The sequence below is a fragment of the Salmo salar genome, chromosome 19, assembly GCF_965601325.2.
Source record: "Salmo salar chromosome 19, fSalSal1, whole genome shotgun sequence".
Taxonomy (NCBI): Eukaryota; Metazoa; Chordata; class Actinopteri; order Salmoniformes; family Salmonidae; genus Salmo; species Salmo salar.
The window spans coordinates 63,267,700-63,293,592 of NC_138309.1; the positions used below are offsets into that span (position 1 = coordinate 63,267,700).

Here is a 25,893-nt window from a genome sequence, read left to right on the forward strand (position 1 = left end):
AAGCGGCTGTAAACTTCTCGAACAAGAAGTGTACTTATTGTGTGTGACTGGGTTAGAATCCTTGTCTCCTGCACACAAGACTGTGTAAGCCCGTTGAGTGAAAGTGGGGCTGCGTGATAGTATTTTCACTATACCGTCTAAAACCATACGTTGATACAGTGCTATAAATTAATTCTACAAATTGGACTACATCGCTGTCAGTTCGGTCCTAGTTTGGTTGAGTATAACACAATCAGAATGGAGAAAGCCCATTAAAACGACATAGAATTCATTTATTGCCATCCTCGTGTCACTCCCATCATATAACATATTTTAACTTTTATTATTACTAAAAATAAAACACCGTCAAATTCCGCCATACAGTCAAAAATGAGAATTGTTGGCCATATCCAGGATAAAGCCTCTGAGGTATTACCTCGGGAAGCTAACGCAAGTCTTCAAGTCTCAGGCAAGGTTATTCATAATGTGATTCGCTGAACAACCTGTTACATTTCAAACCCTTATGACTTCCTTGCAGAGACCCACAGCACCAATGTGACTAACTGGTTTCAAACCCGGGTCTTCTGCGTATCAAAATACTTTGTTAGCTCCCTAAGCTAGCTCAGCAAACGAAAATTGTTGCGGCACACAGGAGACCTAGGTTTGACCCATTGACATATGGTTTGAACCTAGTCACTCATAAGCAAAGCCAGTCTAAAAGTATACTATAGCAAATATATAGTACCAGTCAAAAATGTGGACACACCTACTCATTTCAGGGTTTTTCTTTATTTTTACAATTTTCTACATTGTAGAATACTGAAGAAATTACACATAACAAAATATATTTTAGATATTGTAGATTCTTCAATCTTTGCACACGCTTGGCATTCTCTCAACCAGCTTCCTGAATTAGTCATCTGGAATGCATTTCAATTAACAGGTGTGCCTTATTAAAAGTACATTTGTGGAATTTCTTTCCTTAATGTGTTTGAGCCAAATCAGTTGTGTTGTGACATGGTAGGGGTGGTATACAGAAGATAGCCCTATTTGGTAAAAGACAGAGTCCATATTATGACAAGAACAGCTCAAATAAGCAAAGAGAAACGACAGTCCATCATTACTTCAAGACATGGTCAGTCAATACTGAAAAGTTAAAGAACTTTGAAAGTTTCTTCAAGTGCAGTCGCAAAAAACATCAAGCGCAATGATGAAACTGGCTGTCATGAGGACCGCAACAGGAAAGGAAGACCCAGAGTTACCTCTGGTGCAGAGGATAAGCTCATTAGAGTTACCAGCCTCAGAAATTGCAGCCCAAATATATGCGTCAGAGTTCAAGTAACAGACACATCTCAACATCAACTGTTCAGAGGTGACTGACTGAAATCAGGCCTTCATGGTCGAATTGCTACAAAGAAACCACTAATAAAGGATACCAATAAGAAGAGACTTGCTTGAGCCAAGAAACAAGAACAATGGACATTAGACCAGTGGAAATCTGTCCTTGGTCTGCTGAGTCCAAATGTGAGATTTTTGGTTCCAACCGCAGTGTCTTTGTGAGACGCAGAGTAGTGAACAGATGATCTCCACACGTGTGGTTCCCACTGTGATGCATGGAAGAGGTGGTGTGATGGTGCTTTGCTGGTGACACTGATTTATTTAGAATTCAAGGCACACTTAACCAGCATGGCTACCACAGCATTCTGCAGCAATACGCCATCCCATCTGGTTTGTGCTTAGTGGGACAATAATTTGTTTTTCAACAGGACAATGACCCAAAACACACCCCCAGGCTGTGTAAGGGCTATATAACCAAGGAGAGTGATGGAGTGCTGCATCAGATGACCTGGCCTCCACAATCACCCAACCTGAACCCAAACTAGATGGTTTGGGATGAGTTGGACCGCAGAGTGAAGGACAAGGAGCCAACAAGTGGTCAGCATATGTGGGAACTCCTGCAAGACTGTTGGAAAAGCATTCCAGGTGAATCTGGTTGATTAGAATGCCAAGAGTGTGCAAAGCTGTCATCAAGACAAAGGGTGGCTACTTTGAAGAACTTCAAATATACAATATATTTGGTTTGTTTAACACTTTTTTGGTTACTATATGATTCCATATGTTATTTCATAGTTTTGATGTCTTCACAATTATTCCACAATGTAGAAAATAGTAAAAATAAAGAAAAACCCTTGAATGAGTAAGTGTGTCCAAACCTTTGACTGGTACTGTATATATATATATATATATTTTAATTTTAAACTTTTGTTAAAACCAACATGAGACATTATGCATTCACATTGTGAAAGGCTGGAAGCTGACAAACCTTTCGGAAATAAAGCACATTTTATAAAACCATTCTTCAGTTTGAGATACAACGTCATATTCAACATAATTAATGAAGAAAAAAAACAAAATACTGAGCTGGAATCAGTCTTTTGTTGCACTTGGACAAAGACACATGCTAAAAGTAACACAATGAGGCAGAAAATGTTGCAAACATCCACTTCACTTATCAGTAGTTTTTGGGACATTTTGTCCCAACCTTTTAACTCTGAAAAAAACAGTTCTGGCAAGCACACCTCATATGTCTGGAGCTCTATATCGGCCCAGAATATTATGAAACAGTTGTCAAAGGAATATATATGGTGGAGATCCCATCAGTGCTGAGAGCACTGTGGCAAGCCCCCATATCCCTTTCACCCATCCAGTCCCTTTCGTTGGATCTCCTTCAAAGCCCTTTCAGGATTAATCAGAGTTTCTGGCCGGGACCGCAGAGTCCTGTTCAGTCTTTCACTCACTTAACTCTTTAGCCCGGTCTGAACATCAACACCGGCGCTACTGGGAGCCGATCCAGACGCAGCACTTAAACTAATTGAGTAATGCCCCCTCCAGCAGAGACTCATTAAATTCTCAATACCGTTGCTTGTTCCCGGAGATTGCTGCTGAAAGACAAAAGTCTGCATGAGACAAAATATGGCCTGGGTGCTTTAATTATTAAAGGATCAGGGATGGGCCCAGAAACACAAGGCCATAGGATCCTCATCAGGTCCTCGTAAGTCAGTGTTATAAGGACGTAATTGCGGCATTCTGCAGTAATACATCATGAATAATCCGTCAATTTTTGGGTAGATGCCTGACAAATACAAGCTTCAACGTCAATGTTATTTAGTTGCGATGTTTGTTGTTATGTCTGTTCACTTTGTTTGACGACTTCATATGTAAAACCACTTAGGTTTATGTATTGGGACTTCGATGGGTCAAGTAATCAACCCTTCTCCCGTCATTCCCGAGTCAGTGCCGAGTCACTTCTAGACTTTCCATTATAGTCTTGGAAAACACTAGAGAGGGGTCCGGCGGCAGGGTGAGGGGCTGCTGCAACACAGCGCACAGATGCGACTCATAGCTGGTGTCGTGCAGCGTCCAGGTGCTGCAGGGTCTCTGTAGTAGCTCCAAGTCCAGCTGCTGGTGGTGGCTCCCCGCTGGTTGCGGAAGGGAAAGGGTGGAAGGGGTGGAAGGGGCGGAGGTGGCGGCAGGGGGGCCGAGGCGGGACATGAGATCGCATTCCCAGTCCGAGTCCGAGTCGGAGGGGATGGCCAGGTCGGGAAGCAGGGCAGACTCGATACAGACAGAGGTGACGGACTGGGAGTGGCAGGGGTTGGAGTCCTGGCTGGAGGCAGGGCAGTGGGTTGGTCTATCTGAAGGGTGGTGAAGAAGCTGGGGAGGGAAAGATGCACTGATGTTTGGAGTTACTGTGGCGTGCTGCTGTAGAACACCCCCGTCCATGAAGATGGAATGATCCATATGACCTGACGGATTGCCTGTGGACTTCACAGGAAGCCTTGGGAAGCTCCTTGTATTAGAGCGAGCGGATGTGGCAAAAGAATGGCGGTTTGTACCAAACACTTCCACTGGAGGCCAACTGGTTATCTTGTCCACCTTCATCGAAGGACATATTGCATGGCCCGGGCCAAAAATGGGCACAGAGTGATAGTGGTTGGCTGCTCGGATGCCCACACCGTTCCCAACTTTGTTTATGCTCTCTTGTGTCATTGTTGGCACCAGTGATATTCCCTTCACTTCCAGCTGATCTGGGGTTGGTCTTTGTTCTGCAGTTCCTAGTTCTTTGGGCAGGGAGTAGGCCTTAGCCACAAGCTCATTGTCAGTATATGTGGATAGGACTAAGGGCTGGTGTTCCTTCCTTGTCCAACCAGCACTGTTGAAGCCCCAGATGGGTTTTGATTTGTGACGGTTGGCCAGGGAGGTCCTTCTCCTCTTGCAGGCCTCGGTGTCAGGACTGACTGATCGGCTGCGTTTCTTCGGGTTCGCTGCAGTGATCCAGAGCCGAGGAAGGGAGCGAGACCGACCTGGGACAGTCTGAGGGACTGGTTCCACCTCTGCGGATGCTGACAGATGGCTGTCAATCTCCATATCTTTCCCCTCTGTGGGATGGTGAGGAGTGGGGGGCTGAAGCAGGACCTGGGGGCTGAGGACCGGGGGCTGAGAGTAGGGGCTGTCGGGTTGGGACATGGGCTCAAAGGGAAACATGGTTTTAGGGCTGAGGACAGGAGGCTGGGAGTAGGGGCTGGGGGGCTGGCATTGGGTGTTGGGGGAGAGGGGCTGGGAGTGGTTTGGTAGAGGGGCTAGGGTGGGGGACTGACAAAGGGTGTCGGGGGAGGGAGGGTGGTTGTCAGGGCAGGAGGAGAGAGGCTGGGGGAGGGATGGCAGGAGGAGTAGGCTGGGGGTGTCAGGGCAAGGGGAGAGAGGCTGAGCATGGGATGACAGGGGGACTAGGCTCGGAGTGGGAGGGCTTGGATCCGGGTCCAGGGTGTTGGACGGTGAGCCTTGGGTAAGCAGGGCCTGGATGGCATGCTCCGTCTCACTGTGCGTCTGCATCTCAGAGGGGCTGTGGGGCAGTTGTAGTAGAAGTGGGGGAGTCTCCAACCTGATAGGGCAGCAGAATGCACAAAACCACTTGTAGAAGATCATTTATTAAGAGAACATTTCTGAGAAATAACCATGGTACATGTGAATGGTATGGCACAATGTTTAGTGATTTTAGTTGGATCACATTATAGTAGCAGGGTACTTCTAAACCGTGTTAGCATTGTCTTACGCCAGATAGCGTGACGATTCCGCCTGCACCGTTATGTCTCGTATCGTGCAAAGAGTAATAGGATAGATGAAAAGTAGTTAGTCTACAATGTGCTGTCATAACATTGAAAAATATTACCTAGGTAATATTGTCTGCTAAACCCCATGTCTGCCTCAAAACAGTCTGAATTAATCTAAGCTAAAACAATAAATCTGTATAATGTTGGCGGTTTTTTTGAAGTCTTAGTTACAACATTTTTAGCTCAGGAGTTTAGTGCTTCAAGGATGGAGAAGTATTTCTGAAGTTTGACAATTTCACGATGAAGCAGCTGCCTGTTCTGCCGCGAGTCAGTGCAGTAGCTTCCAGAGTCAACTGCTGCTGCGCTCAGCTGACCCAACGTTGCAAAGTAGCTAATCGAACGAGGAGAAACAAGCTGACTAATTTCTGACAACAGTCCCTCTTCATTTTGGGACAGCGTGTCTAGCTACAACTTCAGGGTAATTTAAAACAAGCTAAGCATGTCACTAAAGGTCTATGTCAGTAAACTAGCTACAACAAGTTAGCTAAGCAGCTGATCAAGACACTGGCAGCCATCATTTTTGCAGGAGGTATTATTGACTCACTGTCACAATGTGTAATTTAGCCTGTTTCATAAATAGCCATAGGAGAGCGCAATAATTTCAGAAATTAGGAAGTTTCAATTTTCTATGGAAGATGCTTTCTGATATTAGATTTTGAATAGGAGTCCCACAACATATTAGTTCAATGACTTACAAGACCGGTCTGTTGAGGGACGAGCGTTGCGTAGGAGTGACGCCAATGGACGTAAGACAATGCCATGTTAGTGGACAGGCCTGGCTCTCACCTGAGCAGTGTTGAGGATGCTGACTCTGGGGCTGGACAGGGGGCGAAGCCCGGTTCCATGTCAGCCACCAGCTGGTCCACCAGGCTGTAGTGGGAGGGGTCTTGCACAAAGCCACGATGCTGAGCCGACTGCAAGTGCTGCCAGACAAGAGTTAACGTAGTGAGGAGAGTGAAAGAAAGACAAAATATTGACATTGAAAAAAACAGACAGAATACACAGACACATACAAAACACAAGCTTACAGACAAACCATTAACAAAGGCAAAAACACTGACATTAACAGACAGACAAAAAGACACAGACAAAAACATTGACAAAACAGAGAAAAAAAAAAACACAGACTCGGATACAGGTCTTACCTCATCCTGGTCCTTAAAGGGTTCATGACAGCACTCGCAGTAGCCCAGGTTCTTTTTGCGTGCCCGGCAAAGTGAGGGGTTGCGTGGGAGAGGGCTTCGAGGGTTGTCCTGGCTTGTACTCAAACTCTTAATTATCTGTCTATTTAATGGTGTGGGGGGAAAAGTTTGAAGTTTCTTCCCTCTGTATAAAAAGGCACAGATGTATTGTCTGAACCATATAATGTGAACGCCAACGCTAATCGGACACCAACATCAAAAGAGCACTATTCCTGGGCTGTTGTAGAGATAAAAACCAACAATGGCCGAGTTCCAAGGCCAGTAAGGTTAGGCTTGTGGCCTGTTCACAGTGTGTTATACCTGGCTTTTTTTTGTCCCTCCTCCTTGACTCTCTCAGGCTGGGGGGGTGCAGGGGGTTCAAAAGGACTGAACCTGCCAGAGTAGCACAGAGTGGGGAAGGCCATGGACTGCATGTGCAGGGCCTTGTATTTCCTGGTTCCATAACAAATAGGAGAGAGAATTGGATACTATAATTAGATCTAAGGTGAAAGTCATTGCACAGCAGAAAATATACACTTGGATAACGCTAGGTTTGATTACACTGTGCATGACCACATGCATTTGGAATGTATTCAGACCCCTCAACTTTTCCCACATTTTATTACAGCCTTATTCTAAAAATGTATTAAATAGTTTTTCCCCCCCTCAATCTACACACAACACCCCATAATGACAAAGCAAAAACAGGTTTTTCTAAATGTTTGCAAATTTATTTGGAGAGTTTCTCCCATTCTTCTCAAGCTCTGTCAGGTTGGAGGGGAACGTCGCTACACAGCTATTTTCAGGTCTCCAGAAATGTGCGATCGGGTTCAAGTCCAGGCTCTGGCTGGGCCACTCCTGCATTGTCTTGGCTATGTGCTTAGGGTCGTTGTCCTGTTGAAAGGTAAACCGTCGCCCCAGTCTGAGGTCCTGAGCACTCTGGAGCATGTTTTCATCAAGGATCTTTCCCTCAATCCTGACTAGTCTCCCAGTCCCTGCTGCCGAAAAACACCCCCACAGTATGATGCTGCCACCACCATGGTTCACCATAGGGATGGTGCCAGGTTTCCTCCAGACGTCACGCTTGGCATTCAGGCCAAAGAGTTCAATCTTGGATTCATCAGACCAGAGAATCTTGTTTCTCATGGTCTATGAGTCCTTTAGGTGCCTTTTGGCAAACTTCAAGTGGGCTGAGGAGTGGCTTCCGTCTGGCCACTCTACCATAAAGGCCTGATTGGTGGAGTGCTGCAGGGATGGTTGTTCTTCTGGAAGGTTCCGAATGCACTTTAAATACTGTACACTGCAGTAAGGTCTTAGCCTTGACTTGTATCAAACAGACCCCAACTAAGACCTGTGTTGTGTTCAGTAGGTACAAAAAGTTAGAAATCGCTCAGAAAGAGAGTACCATCTGTCCAATAAGAAATTCTTGATTCCCATTGAATGTTTTGCTACGGTGTGTCCTAATGAACATGACCTAGCAAACAACCAAACGGGTTTAGCCGTCACAGCCCACTGGCTCAATTTCTCATGGAATGGGCCCAGTACCTTAGCTGAGCAGGCATGGCCCTGTAATTAGCTTAAATGATACGGCTGCTGAAAATTGCTTTTAGCACATTGAGTCCCCCTTCGTGTCCATTGAATCCAATGCAGGGCTGCTTGCAAAGGCAAGGTGGAACAGAAGAAACCGTATCCTCCGCTTGAGCCCTGGGCTCCCAGGGAGCAGCCCGAATGCCTGTCTCACTGATGGCACTCGTCACATTACCTAACAGTCAGGGGAGTTCTAAAAGTTCAATTACGGAAATCAGCCTGGCTGAAACACTAGCCTCCTAAGCTAGCATCGGGTGGGGTGGTGGAGAGGATATACAAAGGCCAGGGGCAGAGCATCACCACCTGTGACGTGCAGTCGTGGTAGGCAAGTGCCCTGTGATAATCTACTTTTAAAAAGCTGTCATGAAATCCAAATAAAATTGTCATTCTTTATCTGTTTTTTCTCAAATGATTCTGGCGGTATTTATGCTCAAACCCTCAAAATGTGCTAAAACTGCATCAAAACCTCAGGAAAGGTGCCAGGGTATTCATTCTTTCCAGCCATTCAAATCCATTAATATCCTTTACATGTGCAGCCTTTCCTGACTACAGTCATTGTGAATGGACAGGGTCAGCATAGGTGTTGCTGCTTTGTCTAGCTTGGAAGTAGCTTCATTCGAGCCAATTTCATATTTTGCACATGCGTATTGCCTGGTGTAAGCTGAGCAACATTTGTCTGTGTCTACATAATTTGGCGCTCGCATCCCTTGAACTGAACAAAGCTAGCAAAAACAACCTGTCAACTGGGCACTATTGCACCTCGAACAATTTTCCAAGTTGGAATAATGTAACGTACCGTTTGGAATAGAGGTCGGCCGATTAATCGGAATGGCCGATTTCAAGTTTTCATAACAATCGGAAATCTTTTTTTTTTTTTTTTTTTTGACCTTTATTTAACTAGGCAAGTTAGTTAAGAACACATTCTTATTTTCAATGATGGCCTAGGAACGGTGGGTTAACTGCCTTGTTCAGGGGCAGAACAACAGATTTTTACCTTGTCAGCTCAGGGATTCAATTTTACAACCTTACGGTTAACTAGTCCAACGCTCTAACCACCTGCTTTATATTGCACTCCACGAGGAGCCTGCCTGTTACACGAATGCAGTAAGAAGCCAAGGTAAGTTGCTAGCTAGCATTAAACTTATCTTATAAAAAACAATCAATCATAATCACTAGTTAACAACACATGATTGATGATATTACTAGTTTATCTAGCCTGTCCTGCGTTGCATATAATCGCTTAGGTACACGTTGCTCCAACTATAAACATCAATGCCTTTCTTAAAATCAACACACAAGTATATATTTTTAAACCTGCATAGTTAGTTAATATTGCCGGCTAACATGAATTTATTTTAACTAGGGAAAATGTGTCACTTCTCTTGCAAACAGAGTCAGGGTATATGCAGAAGTTTGGGCCGCCTGGCTCGTTGCGAACTGTGAAGACTATTTCTTCCTAACAAAAGACAGCCGACTTCGCCAAACGGGGGATGATTTAACAAAATCGCATTTGCGAAAAAAGCACAATCGTTGCACGACTGTACCTAACCATAAACATCAATGCCTTTCTTAAAATCAATACACAGAAGTATATATTTTTAAACCTGCATATTTAGCAAAAGAAATCCAGGTTAGCAGGCAATATTAACCAGGTGAAATTGTGTCACTGCTCTTGCGTTCATTGCACGCAGAGTCAGGGTATATGCAACAGTTTGGGCCGCCTGGCTCGTTGCAAACTAATTTGCCAGAATTTTACGTAATTATGACATAACATTGAAGGTTGTTCAATGTAACAGGAATATTTAGACTTAGGGATGCCACCAGTTAGATAAAATACGGAACGGTTCCATATTGCAGGAAAAACGTTTTGTTTTCGAGGTGATAGTTTCCGGATTCGACCATATTAATGACCTAAGGCTCATATTTCTGTGTGTTATTATGTTATAATTAAGTCTATGATTTGATATAGCAGTCTGACTGAGCGATGGTAGGCACCAGCAGGCTCGTAAGCGTTCATTCAAACAGCAATTTTGTGTGTTTGCCAGCAGCTCTTCGCAATGCATTGCGCTGTTTATGACTTCAAGCCTGTCAACTCCCGAGATTAGGCTGGTGCAACCGATGTGAAATGGCTAGCTAGTTAGCCGGGTGCGCGCTAATAGCGTTTCAAACATCACTCGCTCTGAGACTTGGAGTAGTTGTTCCCCTTGCTCTGCATGGGTAACGCTGCTTCGAGGGTGGCTGTTGTCGATGTGTTGCTGGTTCGAGCCCAGGTAGGAGCGAGGAGAGGGGCGGAAGCTATACTGTTACACTGGCAATACTAAAGTGCCTATAAGAACATCCAATAGTCAAAGGTAGATGAAATACAAATCGTATAGAGAGAAATAGTCCTATAATTCCTATAACTACAACCTAAAACTTCTTACCTGGGAATATTGAAGACTCATGTTAAAAGGAACCACCAGCTTTCATTAGGTTCTCATGTTCTGAGCAAGGAACGTAAACGTTAGTGCACTTTTACTTTCTTTTCCAACACTTTGTTTTTGCATTATTTAAACCAAATTGAACATGTTTCATTATTTATTTAAGGCTAAATTGATTTTATTGATGTATTATATTAAGTTAAAATAAGTGTTCATTCAGTATTGTTGTATTTGTCATTATTACAAATAAATAAAAATAATAAAAAAAAAATAAAAAAAATTATATATATATAAAAAAAATACAAAATAAAATAATACAAAAAAAAATAAAATCGGCATCAGGCCCTTTTGGTCCTCCAATAATCGGCATCGGCGTTGAAAAATCATAATCGGTCGACCTCTAGTTTGGAACATCAGAGTGGAAGAGCAGAACGTCAACTACAATGAAAGTAAGACCAGACAGAGGCAGCATACAGGAGCTCTACACACAAGACCTGACATGCAATCACCATGTACTGGACTGTCCACTTGTCTGAAACGTCATTAACAATTCATACCTTTTACCAAGACTTTTACACATATTAGACATTTACTTTTGCTTTGTGGACATAATGGGCCTTGGTGATGCATCTCCCACAACCGTGGGCCTGCTGTGCGCATACAGAATAAAATAATGGACATGGGGTTCTGCTGTGACTTTTACAACTCTGTTCTTCTGGTGAACCTCTGTGACAGACTTCAATGTACAAGTAATGGTAGGCCTAAATGCATTTTCCCCTGGCAATTTGAAGGTTAGACTACTGTTGAATCAGACAACATCCCTTTGAAGCTAGAATTTTGTTTTGATGAGCCACTTTCCCAACATTTTCAGCTGCATTGTTCGGTAATTTCGATTGTTGATATGAAAATGGCATTAGAACCGTATTTTATCGTGTGTGTGTGTGTGTGTGTGTGTGTGTGTGTGTGTGTGTGTGTGTTTGCGCATTGGAAGAATTGTAAATCCATTGTGAAAGGCTATTGAGTTTGCGTTGTGAATTATTCTGATGAAATGTGTCCATATATTGGTCTTTTAGTGCCACCTATCAGTTGTAACTGTTGATGCAATGTCGGTCTATGGCCGAGCTAGCAGTGTATCATTTTGTCGGATGAAATTGAAATATGCCGCTATGTACAGTGCCTTCGTTAAGTACTCAGACCCCTTGACTTTTTCCACATTTTGCTATGTTACAGCCTTATTCTAAAATGGATGTAATATAAAATAAATATTATAAATCCTCAGCAAAACTACACACAATACCCCATACCTTATTTACATAAGTATTCAAATGTGATATTTTTTTATAAATTAGCAAAAGATTCTGAAATCCTATCATTGCTTTGTCATTATGGTGTATTGTGTGTAGATTCATGAGGGGGGAAAACAATTTAATCAATTTTAAAATAAGGCTGTAACGTAACAACATGTGGAAAAAGTCAAGGGGTCTGAATACTTTCCAAAGGCGCTGTATTTTGGCTACATTGGTAATAACATTTGGTGAAAATTATTTGTACATTTCAGTTAATACCCTGTTACACTGGTTGTTGGAGCCATCTGTTGTATGGTTAACTTGGCCTTCATCAAGGTGTATCTGTGAGTAAACCTGGCTTTGATACTAGCCAGTGCTGACCCAGCCATCCAGCTCACCGCACATCACTGATCACCACCCACATTGTGGTTTCAGAGTGATTAGCTGGCAAACTGTGGACTGCTTCTGTTCCAAGACTCAGCTACTATGTCTTACTAGGGAGTTAGCCATCCTGCCAAGACCTCCACCTCTTCCTTGACCTCCTGATAAACACCAAGGTTGCAGTTCGACTATGCTTCTCCCGATAGTGTTTACTCATTGATTTCAAAGGAATAGACTGGTGTAAGGAACATGGTGGATGTTGGTATCTTTGTTCGGCTTGTACCAATTATTTTGCACACTTCGGGGAAGAGGGCAATGGGAATGCAACCCACCATTGTTATTCAGACTTTTGGCTAAACAAGAACAGCAGCGAGTCACCCCTCCACACTCTGCCCTCTTGGAGGTCATGATTCAATTTTAAAGGCCCATGCTAGCCAAGCTCCCCACTTGCTTTAGCTCCCACACTGTGCAGGCCAGGCAGTTTCGGTAGAGGAGATGAGAGGGAAAGGGTTGGGAAAGATATCTTTACATGGGGAGGTGGGGGGGGTCAGGTGGAGTTGGCTTTTTGAAAGGGAAACTCGCACTGAGGAGCCACAAAGATCTTGCAGTGTCTTGTTGCACTTGGCCTTGAAATGCCCCCAGGACTGAGGAGATGGGATATAGCCTATTGCTTAGGAGCAGCTGAAGTGTGTGTGTGTGTGTGTGTGGGGGGGGGGGGGCATGGAAAGGAGGAGAGAGGGACCCACCTGCTTGAATCCTCTACCTTCACATAGGGGGACTTCAAAGCACCAGCTGTGGACCAAGGGAGAAAGAAAATGCTGAAAAATATATTTGGCATCAATAGCATGAAAGTCAATGGAGTTACAAGACAGCACAGCACATTTCCATAGTCGAAAATAATAACATAGTTAAACATTCACTGACCTTTGATGACACGAGACACTGCAGGACACTTGTTTGGATTTTTCAGCTAAACCAAAAAAATGGGAAAAGGTTAACGTCAACCCTTTATTAATGGAAGTATTTCAAACAAGCAAATTACAAAAGTAACATTTTAAGCCTAACCATGCTTCTGGTGCAGACAGAGGTCCAATCTCTTTCTTTATAAAATACATGGATTTGTCAGTCCTCAGTGTAAAATAATAAATAAATTAGGACAGACGAGATCTAAGAGGTTGGTGTACCACATTACCTCAGTTTTCCTGCGTCTGGCCTTGGAGCTCTCCGCTGTCAACAGTTGGACATGCGTCAGGAGATCTTTATCTAAATTAAGGATCACATTTAATAATACGGCCCAGTCTTGGTAAGAGCCAAATAGCTCAGGCTAGACTAAGTAAATGATCTGACGCCATCTGCTGTCAGCTTAGGATCAATACAGCCCAACAGAATGAGGTTCCTTGGATATGTAAATTCCTGGGCGAAAATTTGACATGCAAACAGTAGGACACCTCAACACAAGGTGATCCTGTGGCAAACTGTGAGTAGTTAGTCAACCTAAAACAGGTATGAGTGATGAGAATGTGAGTTCCACATAGGCGTTTGCTTGGTAGTGAAAAGGATACCGTCCACGTGCACTATCTTGACTCCCCAGGAGCGGGCATTGGCCAAAACACTGTTCCCCTGAAGCCGTTCCTGAAAGATAAAACCATTGACAGTGTTTTCGTGTTACAAGGTCTAACAGCATGGGAAAATTAAGATCCATTACTACACATGGAAACCAACCGCAAGGCCATGACAACCCGTTTTCAAATCAACCTCTAGCCCTAACCCTGTCTAAGGGTAGGAGACAGTTTGGAATCAGGCCACAGAATCGACCTAATAAAAGCACTCACATTATTCCTAATAGCTTTCTCTAGCAGGGCCTTCCCACGGCTGCCACACACCTGCAGAAACAAAGAGCGCTGAGAATCCCCATACCAGTTCCTTTTAATACAAGCAGAAGCTCTTTAACACAATAAGGTCTACATCCAAGATGCAATAAATAAACTACAGAATATACAAAAATGCTATGATATTCTGTGAATAAAAATAGATATTACAGATGGTTTGATGTTAATGCACCACAAAGTAGGATAGGACAGCCATATGTGGATAGTCATATGGCACTGGGATGGAAGGCCATACCATTGGTCTGGGAGTGCCAGTGGCTGGACGCTGCTGCCTGGTGCTGGTCATGATGCTCTCTCTCGGTTTGGTGGAGCGGGGAGAGCTGTGACACTCCCCGGTCATCCCGTCTGACCCACCTCGGGTCATTTCGAACCTCTCGCTTCGGAGTCCCTCTAGGCTCCCAGTCACAACAAAGCTGACATCCTTATTCAGGAAACTCTCAATTCTCTGCAAACATTTTACAAAATAATGCCAAGTATCATTGCATGTATCATCATATCGCTGGAGTCCACCTTGAGGCTTAGCACTATAAAATCTGAAATGAAAATATATAGAAGTCTCTCGGTCTAATGTCTACTACAGAATAATTCCAGCATGTCAATGATCTAATGACTGACCCCCCCCCCCCCCCCCCCCATGCTTAATTTGCCACAATTCCTCCCAGCTTTCCTACCCCTCCGAGATGGGATATGGCCTCCGCAAGAAAGGCTGCAGGGCGACTCTTCACAGCATCCAGGTAGAAAGATTTCCCTTCCAGCTTTCTTCCCCCATGGCCAGGGGACAGCATACCCAAGAAGCGCCCTCCTGCCCCTGGTGGGGGCTGCTGCATGGTGGTCCTGTCCTGGTCCACTAACACCAAAAATGACTAGACTGCTGGTCGCAGGGACAAACTTAACAAACCAAGGCATATGGATAACACAAATAAACCTTGGCCTTAGAATCACCAATCAAATATCTTAGATTGTTCTGGCAATTCTCACATAGGAAATACAGTCGGAGGAAGGGATGTTTAGCATGCTTTTTATATTTGTATAACAAATCATTTGTTAGAAAAAAATTATGAAATTGGCAATTTTAGACCTATGCATGCCTCCTGTAAGACCCTTGAACAGTACATGATACAGACAACATCTTTGTCGTCATTAAACTCCTTATAGTGTGCTGTAATATATGGAGTACATCTACATTCTGAAATATACATTTCACATAAATATATTCATATGAATATCTGAAAACTACACTCTTTGATTTTGTTCGTTTTAAGACATACTGTTTGGAACAATATACTCTACAAGTACACCACAAAGTGGGCTCTCTGCTAATTATGAAGTTCTGATACATTTTATGAGCACCACCAACGGGAACTCCCTCTGCTGGTGATTTGCTGAATGTGCAATCCTAAATGAGGAATGTGATTATTTCATGACCTACATATACATTTATAAAATGGGTCATATAATAAAAAATATCAGACCACTCTGGAAATATTTACGTATGACTAGTATATTTTTAAATGTTGAATACATTTATATGAAAATGCATATTTCAGAATGTAGACATACTCCATATGTTACAGCACACTATAAAAGGTGTATGACGACACCAAAATGTTGTCTGTATCATGTACGGTAAGGTCTTACAGGAGGCATGTATAGGTCTATAAAGGGCCAATTGCATTATGATTTTAACAAAAATGGTTCGTGATACAAATGTAAAAAGCATGTTAAACATCTTTCCTCACAATAAAGTTCCTATATGAGAATTGCCAGAACAATCTGATATACCAAAAATATTTTTCGCTCCCATTCCGTTGGCAGAATGTGGAATCGCCTTGTAGCCCGAGTTAACTGTTTTGGTTAAGTAAATAAAGCACCATCTAACGTTAATCTGAGTGAAATGTATTTTCTCACTCGTCTCTAACTTTTACAGTAAAACAGAATCCAAACAGTCCCTTTACAAGTCACAATGTTGAATAAAGTTCATTTGAACTTACTCTACCCGTCTGCTGATTTCGTCCTTATTCAGTTGGAAATGTGTGACAAAATATCCACAGGAAAGTAATATTAACTGACCTCAAAACGCAGGTCTCTGTGTGTGGCTATCACGATTTGTTTGCTCATCCCTGATGCCCCGTACACATCGGGTATTTCATTACGCCATATGTCATCGTCATGCTCCCTCGTTCCGTTTCTGGATGGCGAATATGGGGTTCACAATGTAAGGAGAGAGATTACAATTATTTGGGGAGATTGCAAAATATGACCTTTTCATTCAAGACAGGAGAAACACACTGTTTCAGGTGATAATAAAACATGTTTTGTTTAGTTACTTTTTCCTCAACTTGTTTCTCTAACTTTCTATCAAGTCGAGCTAGTTTACGGAGCAGCTAGCTATTTCGTGAACTTGTTATTTTTTTAACGGCTCTTTACTGACTCGAGTGTCATGATTGGTTTTTCTGAGCGACTCACTAGTTCATTTTTGTCATTCGTTTGACCTGCTGGCAGCAATGACTGCAGGAGAATTAATAAGCGCTCCTTCGGCGCGGTGGCTCCAGATATGTGCTCTAACGAAACGAGTCTTAGTCGTTCTTTTGACTGAACGAGTCAAAAAGATCTGAGTCACTAAAAAGAGCCAAAGTTCGCATCACTACTAACTAAAAGCTAGGCTAGGTAGAAGAAACTGTAGGTAGCGACCGCCACCTAATAATTATAAGAAACAACTAAACGTCATAACCATCACAATATAGTAAAATGGGAGGAAACAGCCATATAATATATATTTTTAACAGCCAATGTGTATTATTTAACATTACTATTATGGTTAATCGTTTCGAAGTTGCTAGCTATCCCATAAAGCAATCGCACAAAACCACATATTTTTCTGTGGTTTGGTAACATCCTGTTCTTTTGACAGACTCTTGCTGAAGTTTTGCAACGAAGCCTTCAACAGCAAGGGGGCGCTGCTATATCACTCCTTTGCGGACAGTTCCCATTGAGATGAAGGACATCCTGCACAACGCAACGGACAGCTCAGATGTAATGTGAATGAAGCGTTATGCACTGTGAAACCCTCCCCATCTTCTCCGTCCAGTAGCGGAATGAGATTGTCAAAATCCAGAAGAATCCCTTTAATGCAATGAGGCTCTTTATCTACTTCCCCAGAGTCAGATGAACTCATGGATAACATTCGTGTGTCTGCGTGCAGTTTGAAGCAAGTTGCTAACTAGCGTTAGCGCAGAGATATAAAATTGGTATCCATGAGTCAATCGGACTTCCATCTGTAACGCCAAAATGAATAGATTTGAGACGATTTCCGGTATGCCGGCCGTAAGGTAGTCAGGTGAAGGTGATCCGTTTGGAATTCCCTTCCTTTATGAAAAGTATGCCTCTTAAAATTAAATTGAAAATAACTTCACCAACATCAAGAAATAACTGAAAAGTTATGTTGGCAACTGCATGTTATGGCAAATACTAAACCTAGAAAGAGAAACAAACAGCGAAACATGGCCATTGACCAAGAAGCTGACGACTTGTCTAAAGTGAGTTTAGAGACACTACTAACAGAAATTAGAACTGGCAAGAATAAACTGTTTAAACAGGTAAAGAAAATATCCAATGATATCAAATAAATCAAAACTGATATGACTGAACTGGGCAAACGCGTGGACAAGGCCGAAACTGGGTTAACCATGGGGGGGGGAAATCGCATGAGAAAAGCGTGGATTAACAAAAAGACCAAAACAGGATGGAGGACTTAAGTTTTGTAAATTTTCCCGAAAGCTGTTAAACAACCCAAAATGGAAGAATTACTGGAAAGGGTAATACCACAACTACTGAGCAAGTAGAACTTCGTACGGGCTACCAAAATGTAACGAGCAAATCGAACAGGCGGCCCGAGAGGGGACATGAGCAGCAAACCAAATGGACATTGTCGCAAAGTTCCTTAACTACAGGGAAAAAGGTAAAAGTTCTACAACTGGCCATCCAAGCCAAAAAGTCAGGAGTCGAACCTTTGATGTATGAGGACGATCAGATCAGGGTTTACATCGGCTTCTGGCTGATCTTTTTTTCTTAAAGCCTATAAATAAAACGGTTGCCTGCCAAAATGGCTAAATAATGATTTTCATTCATTGACGGAAAAACCAGTCGATGTAAATACAATTGACAGTCATGCTTATCAGTCTATAGGTTAACTTGCATAATTTAGTGGAAGACTGCGAAGGTAACCTGCCTAAATGACTACCGCCCTGTAGCACTCACGTCAGTAGCCATGAAGTGGTTTGAAAGGCTGGTCATGGCTCACAACACCATCATCCCGAAAAGCCTACACTCACTCCAATTCACATACCGCCTAAACAGATCCACAGATGACGCAATCTCAATCGCACTACCATTTCCCACCTAGACAAAAGGAACACCTATGTGAGAATGCTGTTCATTGACTACAGCTCAGTGTGCAACACCATAGTGCCCACAAAGCTCATCACTAAGCTAAGGACCCTGGGACTAAACACCTCCCTCTGCAACTGGATCCTGGACTTCCTGACGGGCCACCCAGGGGTGGTAAGGGTAGGCAACAACACATCTGCCACGCTGGTCCTCAACACTGAAGCTCCCCAGGGGTGCGTGCTCAGTCCCCTCCTGTACTCCCTGTTCACCCACGACTGCATGGCCAGGCACGACTCCAACACCATCATTAAGTTTGCAGACGACACAACAGTGGTAGGCCTGATCACCGACAACGACAAGACAGCCTATAGGGAGGAGGTCAGAGACCTGGCCGGGTGGTGCCAGAATAACAATCTCCCTCAACGTAACCAAGACTAAGGAGATGATTGTGGACTACAGGAAAAGGAGCACCAAGCACGCCCCCCATTCTCATCGACGGGGCTGTAGTGGAGCAGGTTGAGAGCTTCAAGTTCCTTGGTGTCCACATCAACTACAAACTAGCATGGTCCAAACACACCAAGACAGTCGTGAAGAGGGCACGACAAAGCCTATTTCCCCCTCAGGAAACTAAAAAGATTTGGCATGGGTCCTGAGATCCTCAAAAGGTTCTACAGCTGCAACATCAAGAGCATCCTGACCGGTTGCATCACTGCCTGGTACGGCAATTGCTCGGCCTCCGACCGCAAGGCACTTCAGAGGGTAGTGCGTACGGCCCAGTACATCACTGGGGCAAAGCTGCCTGCCATCCAAGACCTCTACACCAGGCGGTGTCAGAGGAAGGCCCTAAAAATTGTCAAAGGCCCCAGTCATAGACTGTTCTCTCTACTACCGCATGGCAAGCGGTACCGGAGTGCCAAGTCTAGGACAAAAAGGCTTCTCAACAGTTTTTACCCCCACGCCATAAGACTCCTGAACAGGTAACCAAATGGTTACCCGGACTATTTGCATTGTGTCCCACCCCCCCAACCCCTCTTTTACACTGCTGCTACTCTCTGTTTATATTCATAGTCACTTTAACTATACATTCATGTACATACTACCTCAATTGGCCCGACTAACCAGTGCTCCCACACATTGGCTAAGCGGCTATCTGCATTGTGTCACACCACCCGCCAACCCCTCTTTTTACGCTACTGCTACTCTCTGTTCATCATATGCCTAGTCACTTTAACCATACCCACATGTACATACTACCTCAATAAGCCTGACTAACCGGTGTCTGTATATAGCCTTGCTACTCTTATTTTCAAATGTCTTTTTACTGTTGTTTTATTTCTTTACTTACCCACACACACCTTTTTTTCGCACTATTGGTTAGAGTCTGTAAGTAAGCATTTCATTGTAAGGTCTACCTACACCTGTTGTATTCGGCGCACGTGACAAATAAACTTTGATTTAGTGGGTAAAGATGAGTGTGCTCCACAAGGAGAAGCGTTCCACAAGGATGCTGGCCCATGTTGATGACAATACTTCCACACAGTTGACTCACCACAGTTGAGTCAATTTGGCTGGATGTCTTTTGGGTGGTGGACTACTCTTGATACACACGGGAAACTGTTGAGTGTGAAAAACCCAGCAGCATTTCAGTTGACACATTCAAACCGGTGTGCCTGGCACCTACCACCATACCCCGTTCAAGGAAACTTAAATATTTTGTCTTGCCCAGTCACCCTCTGAATGGATTCAATTGTCATTTTTTTGTCAATGATCCACACACAATACTCTAATGTTAAAGTGGAAGAAAAATGTGATGATTTTTGGGGGGATAAGTCTCTAAGAGCTTCGGATACCTGAATTGTACAATACTTGTCCATATTCTTTTTTAAATTCGTCAATATTTATCAAGTTGGTTGTTGAGCATTGCAAGACTGCCATTTTCAAGTCTTGCCATCGATTTTCAAGCCTATTTAAGTCAAAACTGTAACTTGACATTCAGGAACATTCACCGTTGCCTTTGTAAGCAACTCCAGTATAGATTTGGCATTGTGTTTTAGGTTATTTTCCTGCTGAAAGGTGAATTTGTCTCCCAGTGTCTGTTAGAAAGCAGACCGAACCAGGATTTCCTCTAGGATTTTGGTTGTGCTTATTTCTATTATGTTTATTTTTATCCTAAATAATTCCCTGGTCCTTGCCGATGACAAGCATACCCATAACATGATGCAGCCACCACCATGCTTGACAACATTAAGAGTGGTACTCAGTAATGTGTTGTGTTTGCCCCAGTATTCAGACCTTCACTTTTTCCCAATTTTTGTTACAGGTGTTTAGAAAGGTTTGCAAATGTATGGCATGTCTTTTGGTTGAAATATCACATTTACATAAGTTGTCAGACCCTTTACTACTCAGTACTTTGTTTAAGCACCTTTGGCAGCGATTACAGCCTTGAGACTTCTTGGGTATGACGCTACAAGCTTGGCACACCTGTACGTGGGGAGATTCTCCCATACGTCTCTGCAGATCCTCTCAAGCTTTGTCAGGTTTGATGGGGAGCATCACTGCAAAGCTATTTTCAGGTCTCTGCAGAGATGTTCAAATCGGGTTCAAGTCCGGGCTCTGGCTAGGCCACACAAGGACTTTCAGAGACTTGCTCGAAGCCCCTTCTGCGTTGTCTTGGCTGTGTGCTTAGGGTCATTGTCCCATTGGAATGTGAACCTTCTCCCCAGCCTGAGGTCCTGAGCGCTCTGGAGTAGGTTCCGGTCATCTTTCCCTCAATCCTGACTAATCTCCCAGTCCCTGCTCCTGAAAAACATCCCCACAGCATGATGCTGCCACCACCATGCTTCACCATAGGGATGGTCCCAGGTTTCCTCCAGATCTGACACTTGGCATTTAGGCCAAAGAGTTTAATCTTGGTTTCATCAGACCAGAGAATCTTGTTTCTCATGGTCTGAGTCTTTTAGGTGCCTTTTGGCAAACTCCAAGTGGACAGTCATGTGCCTTTTACTGAGGAGTGGCTTTCATCTGGCCACTCTACCATTAAGGCCTGATTGGTGGACTGCTGCAGAGATGGTTGTCCTTCTGGAAGGTTCCCCCATCTCCACAGAGGAACTATATAGTTCTGTCAGAGTGACCATCTGGTTCTTGGTCACCTCCCTGACCAAGGCCCTTCTCCCCCGATTGCTCAGTTTGGCCGGGCGGCCAGCTGTAGGAAGTCTTGGTGGTTCGAAACTTCATCCATTTAAGAATGATGGAGGCCAGTGTTGTTAGGGGCCTTCAATGCTGAAGACATTTTTTGGTACTCTTCCCCAGATCTGTGCCTCGACACAATCTTGTCTTGGAGCGCTACAGACAATTCCGTCGACCTCATAGCTTGGTTTTGCTCTGACATGCACAGTCAACTGTGGGACCTTATATAGACAGGTGTGTGCCTTTCCAAATCATGGACAATCAATTGAATTTACCACAGGTCGACTCCAATCAAGAAGCATCTCAAGGATGATCAATGGAAACAGGACTCACCTGAGCTCAATTTTGAGTCTCATAACAAAGGGTCTGAATATGTCTGAAAATACGTTTTTTTTTTTTTTAATTTGTAATAAATTTGCAAAAACCTTTCCTCGCTTTGTCATTATGGGGTATTGTGTGTAGATTGATAGGGGACAAAAATAATTAATCAATTTTAGAATAAGGCTGTAACGTAACAAAATGTGGAAAAAGGGAAGGCGTCTGAATATATGCACTATAAATTAGATATTTCTGTATTTCATTTTCAATACATTTGCAAAAATGTCTAAAACCATGTTTTCCCTTTGTCATGGAGTAGTGTGTGTAGATGGGTGAGAAAGAAAATCAATGTAATCAATTTTGAATTCAGGCTGCAACAACAAAATATGGAATAAGTCAAGGGGTATGAATACTTTCTGAAGGCACTGTATCTAGCTGGCAAACATTTAGTTGTGAAATCCATACTGTAACTACATAATTTGGCACGTGCATAACAGTGAGTGAATCACAATGCTCCAGTCTCTGAGTGTGCTTGTAAACCAACCGCGTGACTGGGGACTACCGATAAGTGTCATAATAAAATGACGTGACCGGTGAAATGAATAACCCAATCTTCTTCATCTCCTAACATATTGCACACGTTGACACGTGCCGTCATCATTGCTTTGCACAAAAAGGGCTTCACAGGCAAGGATATTGCTGCCAGTAAGATTGCACAAAATCAACCATTTATCAGATCATCAAGAACTTCAAGGAGAGCGATTCAATTGTTGTGAAGGCTTCAGGGCGCCCAAGAAAGTCCAGCAAGCACCAAGACCGTCTCCTAAAGTTGATTCAGCCGCGGGATCGGGGCACCACCAGTACAGAGCTTGCTCAGGAATGGCAGCAGGCAGGTGTGGGTGCATCTACACGCACAGTAAGGCAAAGACTTTTGGAGGATGGCCTGGTGTCAATAAAAGGCAGCAAAGAAGCCACTTCTCTCCAGGAAAAACATCAGGGACAGACTGATATTCTGCAAAAGGGTACAGGGATTGGACTGCTGAGGACTGGGTTAAAGTCATTAAAGTCATTTTCTCTGATGAATCCCCTTCCGATTGTTTGGGCCATCCGGAAAAATGCTTGTCCGGAGAAGACAAGGTGAGCGCTACCATCAGTCCTGTGTCATGCCAACAGTAAAGCATCCTGAGACCATTCATGTGTGAGGTTGCTTCTCAGCCAAGGGAGTGGGCTCACTTACAATTTTGCCTAAGAACACAGCCATGAATAAAGAATGGTACCAACACATCTTCCGAGAGCAACTTCTCCCAACCATCCAGGAACAGTTTGGTGACGAACAATGCCTTTTCCAGCATGATGGAGCACCTTGCCATAAGGCAAAAGTGATAACTAAGTGGCTCGGAGAACAAGACATTGATATTTTGGGTCCATGGCCAGGAAACTCCCCAGACCTTAATCCCATTGAGAACTTGTGGTCAATCCTGAAGAGGCGGGTGGACAAACAAAAACCCACACATTCTGACAAACTCCAAGCATTGATTATGCAAGAATGGGCTGCCATCAGTCAGGATGTGGCCCAGAAGTTAATTAACAGCATGCCAGGGCGGATTGCAGAGGTCTTGAAAAAGAAGGGTCAATACTGCAAATATTGACTCTGCATCAACTTCATGTAATTCTCAATAAAAACCTTTAACACTTATGAAATGCTTGTAATTATACTTCAGTAGTCCATAGTAACATCTGACAAAAATATCTAGACACTGAAGCAGCAAACTTTGAAAATTCATATTTGTGTCATTCTCAAAACTTTTGGCCATGACTGTACAATGACAGCTTACCCCGGCCAAACCCTAACGACGCTTTGCCAATTGTGCACCGCCCTATGGGACTCTCAATCACGGCCAGATGTAATACAGCCTGGAATATACTTAAGTACAGTGGTGTAAAGTAGTTAAGTAAAAATACTTTAAAGTACTACTTAAGTCGTTTTTTTGGATTATCTGTACTTTATTTTACTATTTATATTTGACTACTTTTACTTCACTACATCTCTAAAGAAAATAATGTACTTTTTACTCCATTTTTTCCTAACAGCCAAAAGTACTAGTTACATTTTGAATGCTTAGCAGGACAGGAACATTTTAGAATTCACACATTTATCAAGAGAACACCCCTGGTTATCCCTACTGCCTCTGATCTGGCAGACTCACTAACACCAATGCTTCATTTGTAAATTATGTCTGAGTGTTTGAGTGTGCCCCTGGCTATCCATAAATAAAAATACAAAAAAATGGTAGCATCTGGTTTGTTTAAATAAGGAATGATTTATACTTTTACTTTTGATACTTATGTATATTTGAGCAATTACATTTACTTTTGATACTTTAGTATATTTAAATCCAAATACTTTTAGTCGTTTACTCAAGTAGTATTTTACTGGGTGACTTTCACTTTCTCGAGTAATTTTCTATTAGGGCATCATTACTTTTACTCATGTTTGATTGACAATTGGGTACTTTTTCCACCACTGCTTAAGTATATGTACACTTAAGTATACTTAGTACATAAGCATATTTAAGACCAAATACTTTTATATTTTTACTCAATTGGTATTCTACTGGGTGACTCACTTTTACTTGAGTCATTTTCTAAGAAGGTATCTTTACTTTAACTCAAGTATTGTGTTTTGTGTCTGTCACGTCTATGCTAACATGGCTAAAATTCGCTAGCTAAACAACTAACGATGTATATGATAGACAAGTGTTCATTCTGCAAATGTATTCGTTTTCATTTTATAAAGTTTACATATTGTCAACGATCCTTTGATTCTACGCCAACCCTGTCGGTTTTGTTCATGCATCGTTTTTTGGCTAAACAACTCACCTGTCTATACTTACCGAAGTCTTGCAGGTGTTTACATGGTTTTGCACATGTACCAGTTGAAATGTCAACTGCAGTACTGGCTGGCGCTCTAAAAAGTCGGGTTAACAATACTTTCATGTGGATATTTGTTTCACGTTTCGACCTGAATAAGGTCGGAGCAACCGCACAGAAACCGGAACAGTAAGTTCAAATGTAACGTTAAGTATTCAACATTGTCGCTTGTAAGTGAACTTTCCACGTTTTTGTACTGCTTTAATTCATATTGGAGCCCAGAAATCTGTGATTTACAGTCGGGTCTATCAGGCAACTAACGTTAACTAGAGGGGCTCAATTCAGCATTTAACGGTAACTTGCAAACTTGTAGGACCTATGCATTCGAGGTTAGTTAGCTAACGTTAGTTACCTTCTATTTTATGTGGCTAGCTGCTAACTTTACGTTAGTTACAAAGGCTGAAACACACGACGTTAGCAACAGGCTTGTTATTTGACTTACCTTGCGTTGCAGAATTATCTAGCTAGTATTGTAATTTGCCGAATTTAAGTTTCCAATTTATATCACAACACTAGTTAGCTCTTTTAGCTACAACCGCCGGTTTTTACAGTCCATTGTTTTTCAAATTCCCCTGTCATCCGGGCAGTTGGGCATACTACGGCAAGCCAAGTAGGGCAAACAGTGTGGGCATGTAGGCGGAGGAGTTTTAGATAGGCCTATGCGATTTCAAATTATAGCACTACTGACCCTAGAATAGATATTCAATAAATAAAGTTCAATAAATAAATAATACATTTGTCATATCATACATTTGATCATTAGTTATTTATTTATGGGAAAATGAATAATAATAATCATAGTTAGTTTAACCAGAGAGGAAGAGGCGAAGCGAGAGTTTAATCCGCCCAAAATCTGTTCACGTTAAGCAGATCATTAATTATTAAGCAAGTGAGAGGTTTTTTTGTGTGGGGGGCAATGAGAGAGTTTAGACAATATAAAAATGTATTACTATTTTGATATGTGATGCTTATTTGATCTAATACAAGTTTTCCGTAATGCTTAGGTTGTTATGAGTGTACTGATAGTGTGATGCACATAACATCCCAGCAACTTTCAGAAAAAACATTTTATATCAGAGTTGTCCCTGAGATGGCCTATGCATATTCATAAGACTAGCAAGCATCTCACTCTCCATTGAATACAGGCAGTTGACATCAACACCCCTCATGGAATATTC

The 25,893-nt window shown here is 42.8% G+C and overlaps 1 protein-coding gene across 4 annotated transcripts; it reads right to left on the minus strand.

Moving 5' to 3' along the window:
• Positions 1–251: 251 nt before the first annotated feature.
• On the minus strand, positions 252–25,312 carry dbf4b (DBF4B-CDC7 kinase regulatory subunit). 4 transcript variants are annotated; one of them, XM_014158781.3, is made up of 12 exons: positions 25,158–25,312; positions 14,566–14,741; positions 14,130–14,339; positions 13,838–13,888; positions 13,568–13,637; positions 13,198–13,262; positions 12,930–12,975; positions 12,752–12,797; positions 6,653–6,784; positions 6,296–6,476; positions 5,937–6,073; positions 252–4,921 (listed from the first exon to the last, which is right to left on the minus strand). In XM_014158781.3, exons 2-12 carry the CDS (start codon positions 14,719–14,721, stop codon positions 3,271–3,273), a joined length of 2,745 nt encoding a protein of 914 aa, XP_014014256.2. In that variant the 5' UTR covers positions 14,722–14,741; positions 25,158–25,312; the 3' UTR covers positions 252–3,270. The 4 variants fall into 4 exon arrangements, with proteins under 4 accessions (XP_014014256.2, XP_014014255.2, XP_014014257.2 ...); XM_014158780.3 differs by having other exon boundaries at positions 14,566–14,762; XM_014158782.3 differs by having other exon boundaries at positions 6,296–6,434; positions 14,566–14,782.
• Between the last annotated feature and the right edge of the window lie 581 nt (positions 25,313–25,893).

Excerpts from the sequence above, each read along its gene's own strand:
- dbf4b (XM_014158781.3), bottom strand. The coding sequence starts at position 14,721 with ATGCAGCAGCCCCCACCAGGGGCAGGAGGGCGCTTCTTGGGTATGCTG. Across the intron at positions 13,263-13,567 it reads CAAGATAGTGCACGTGGACG|ATCTCCTGACGCATGTCCAA; the intron begins GTATCCTTTTCA and ends ATTTAGATAAAG. Across the intron at positions 12,976-13,197 it reads CCAGACGCAGGAAAACTGAG|CTGAAAAATCCAAACAAGTG; the intron begins GTAATGTGGTAC and ends TTTTTGGTTTAG.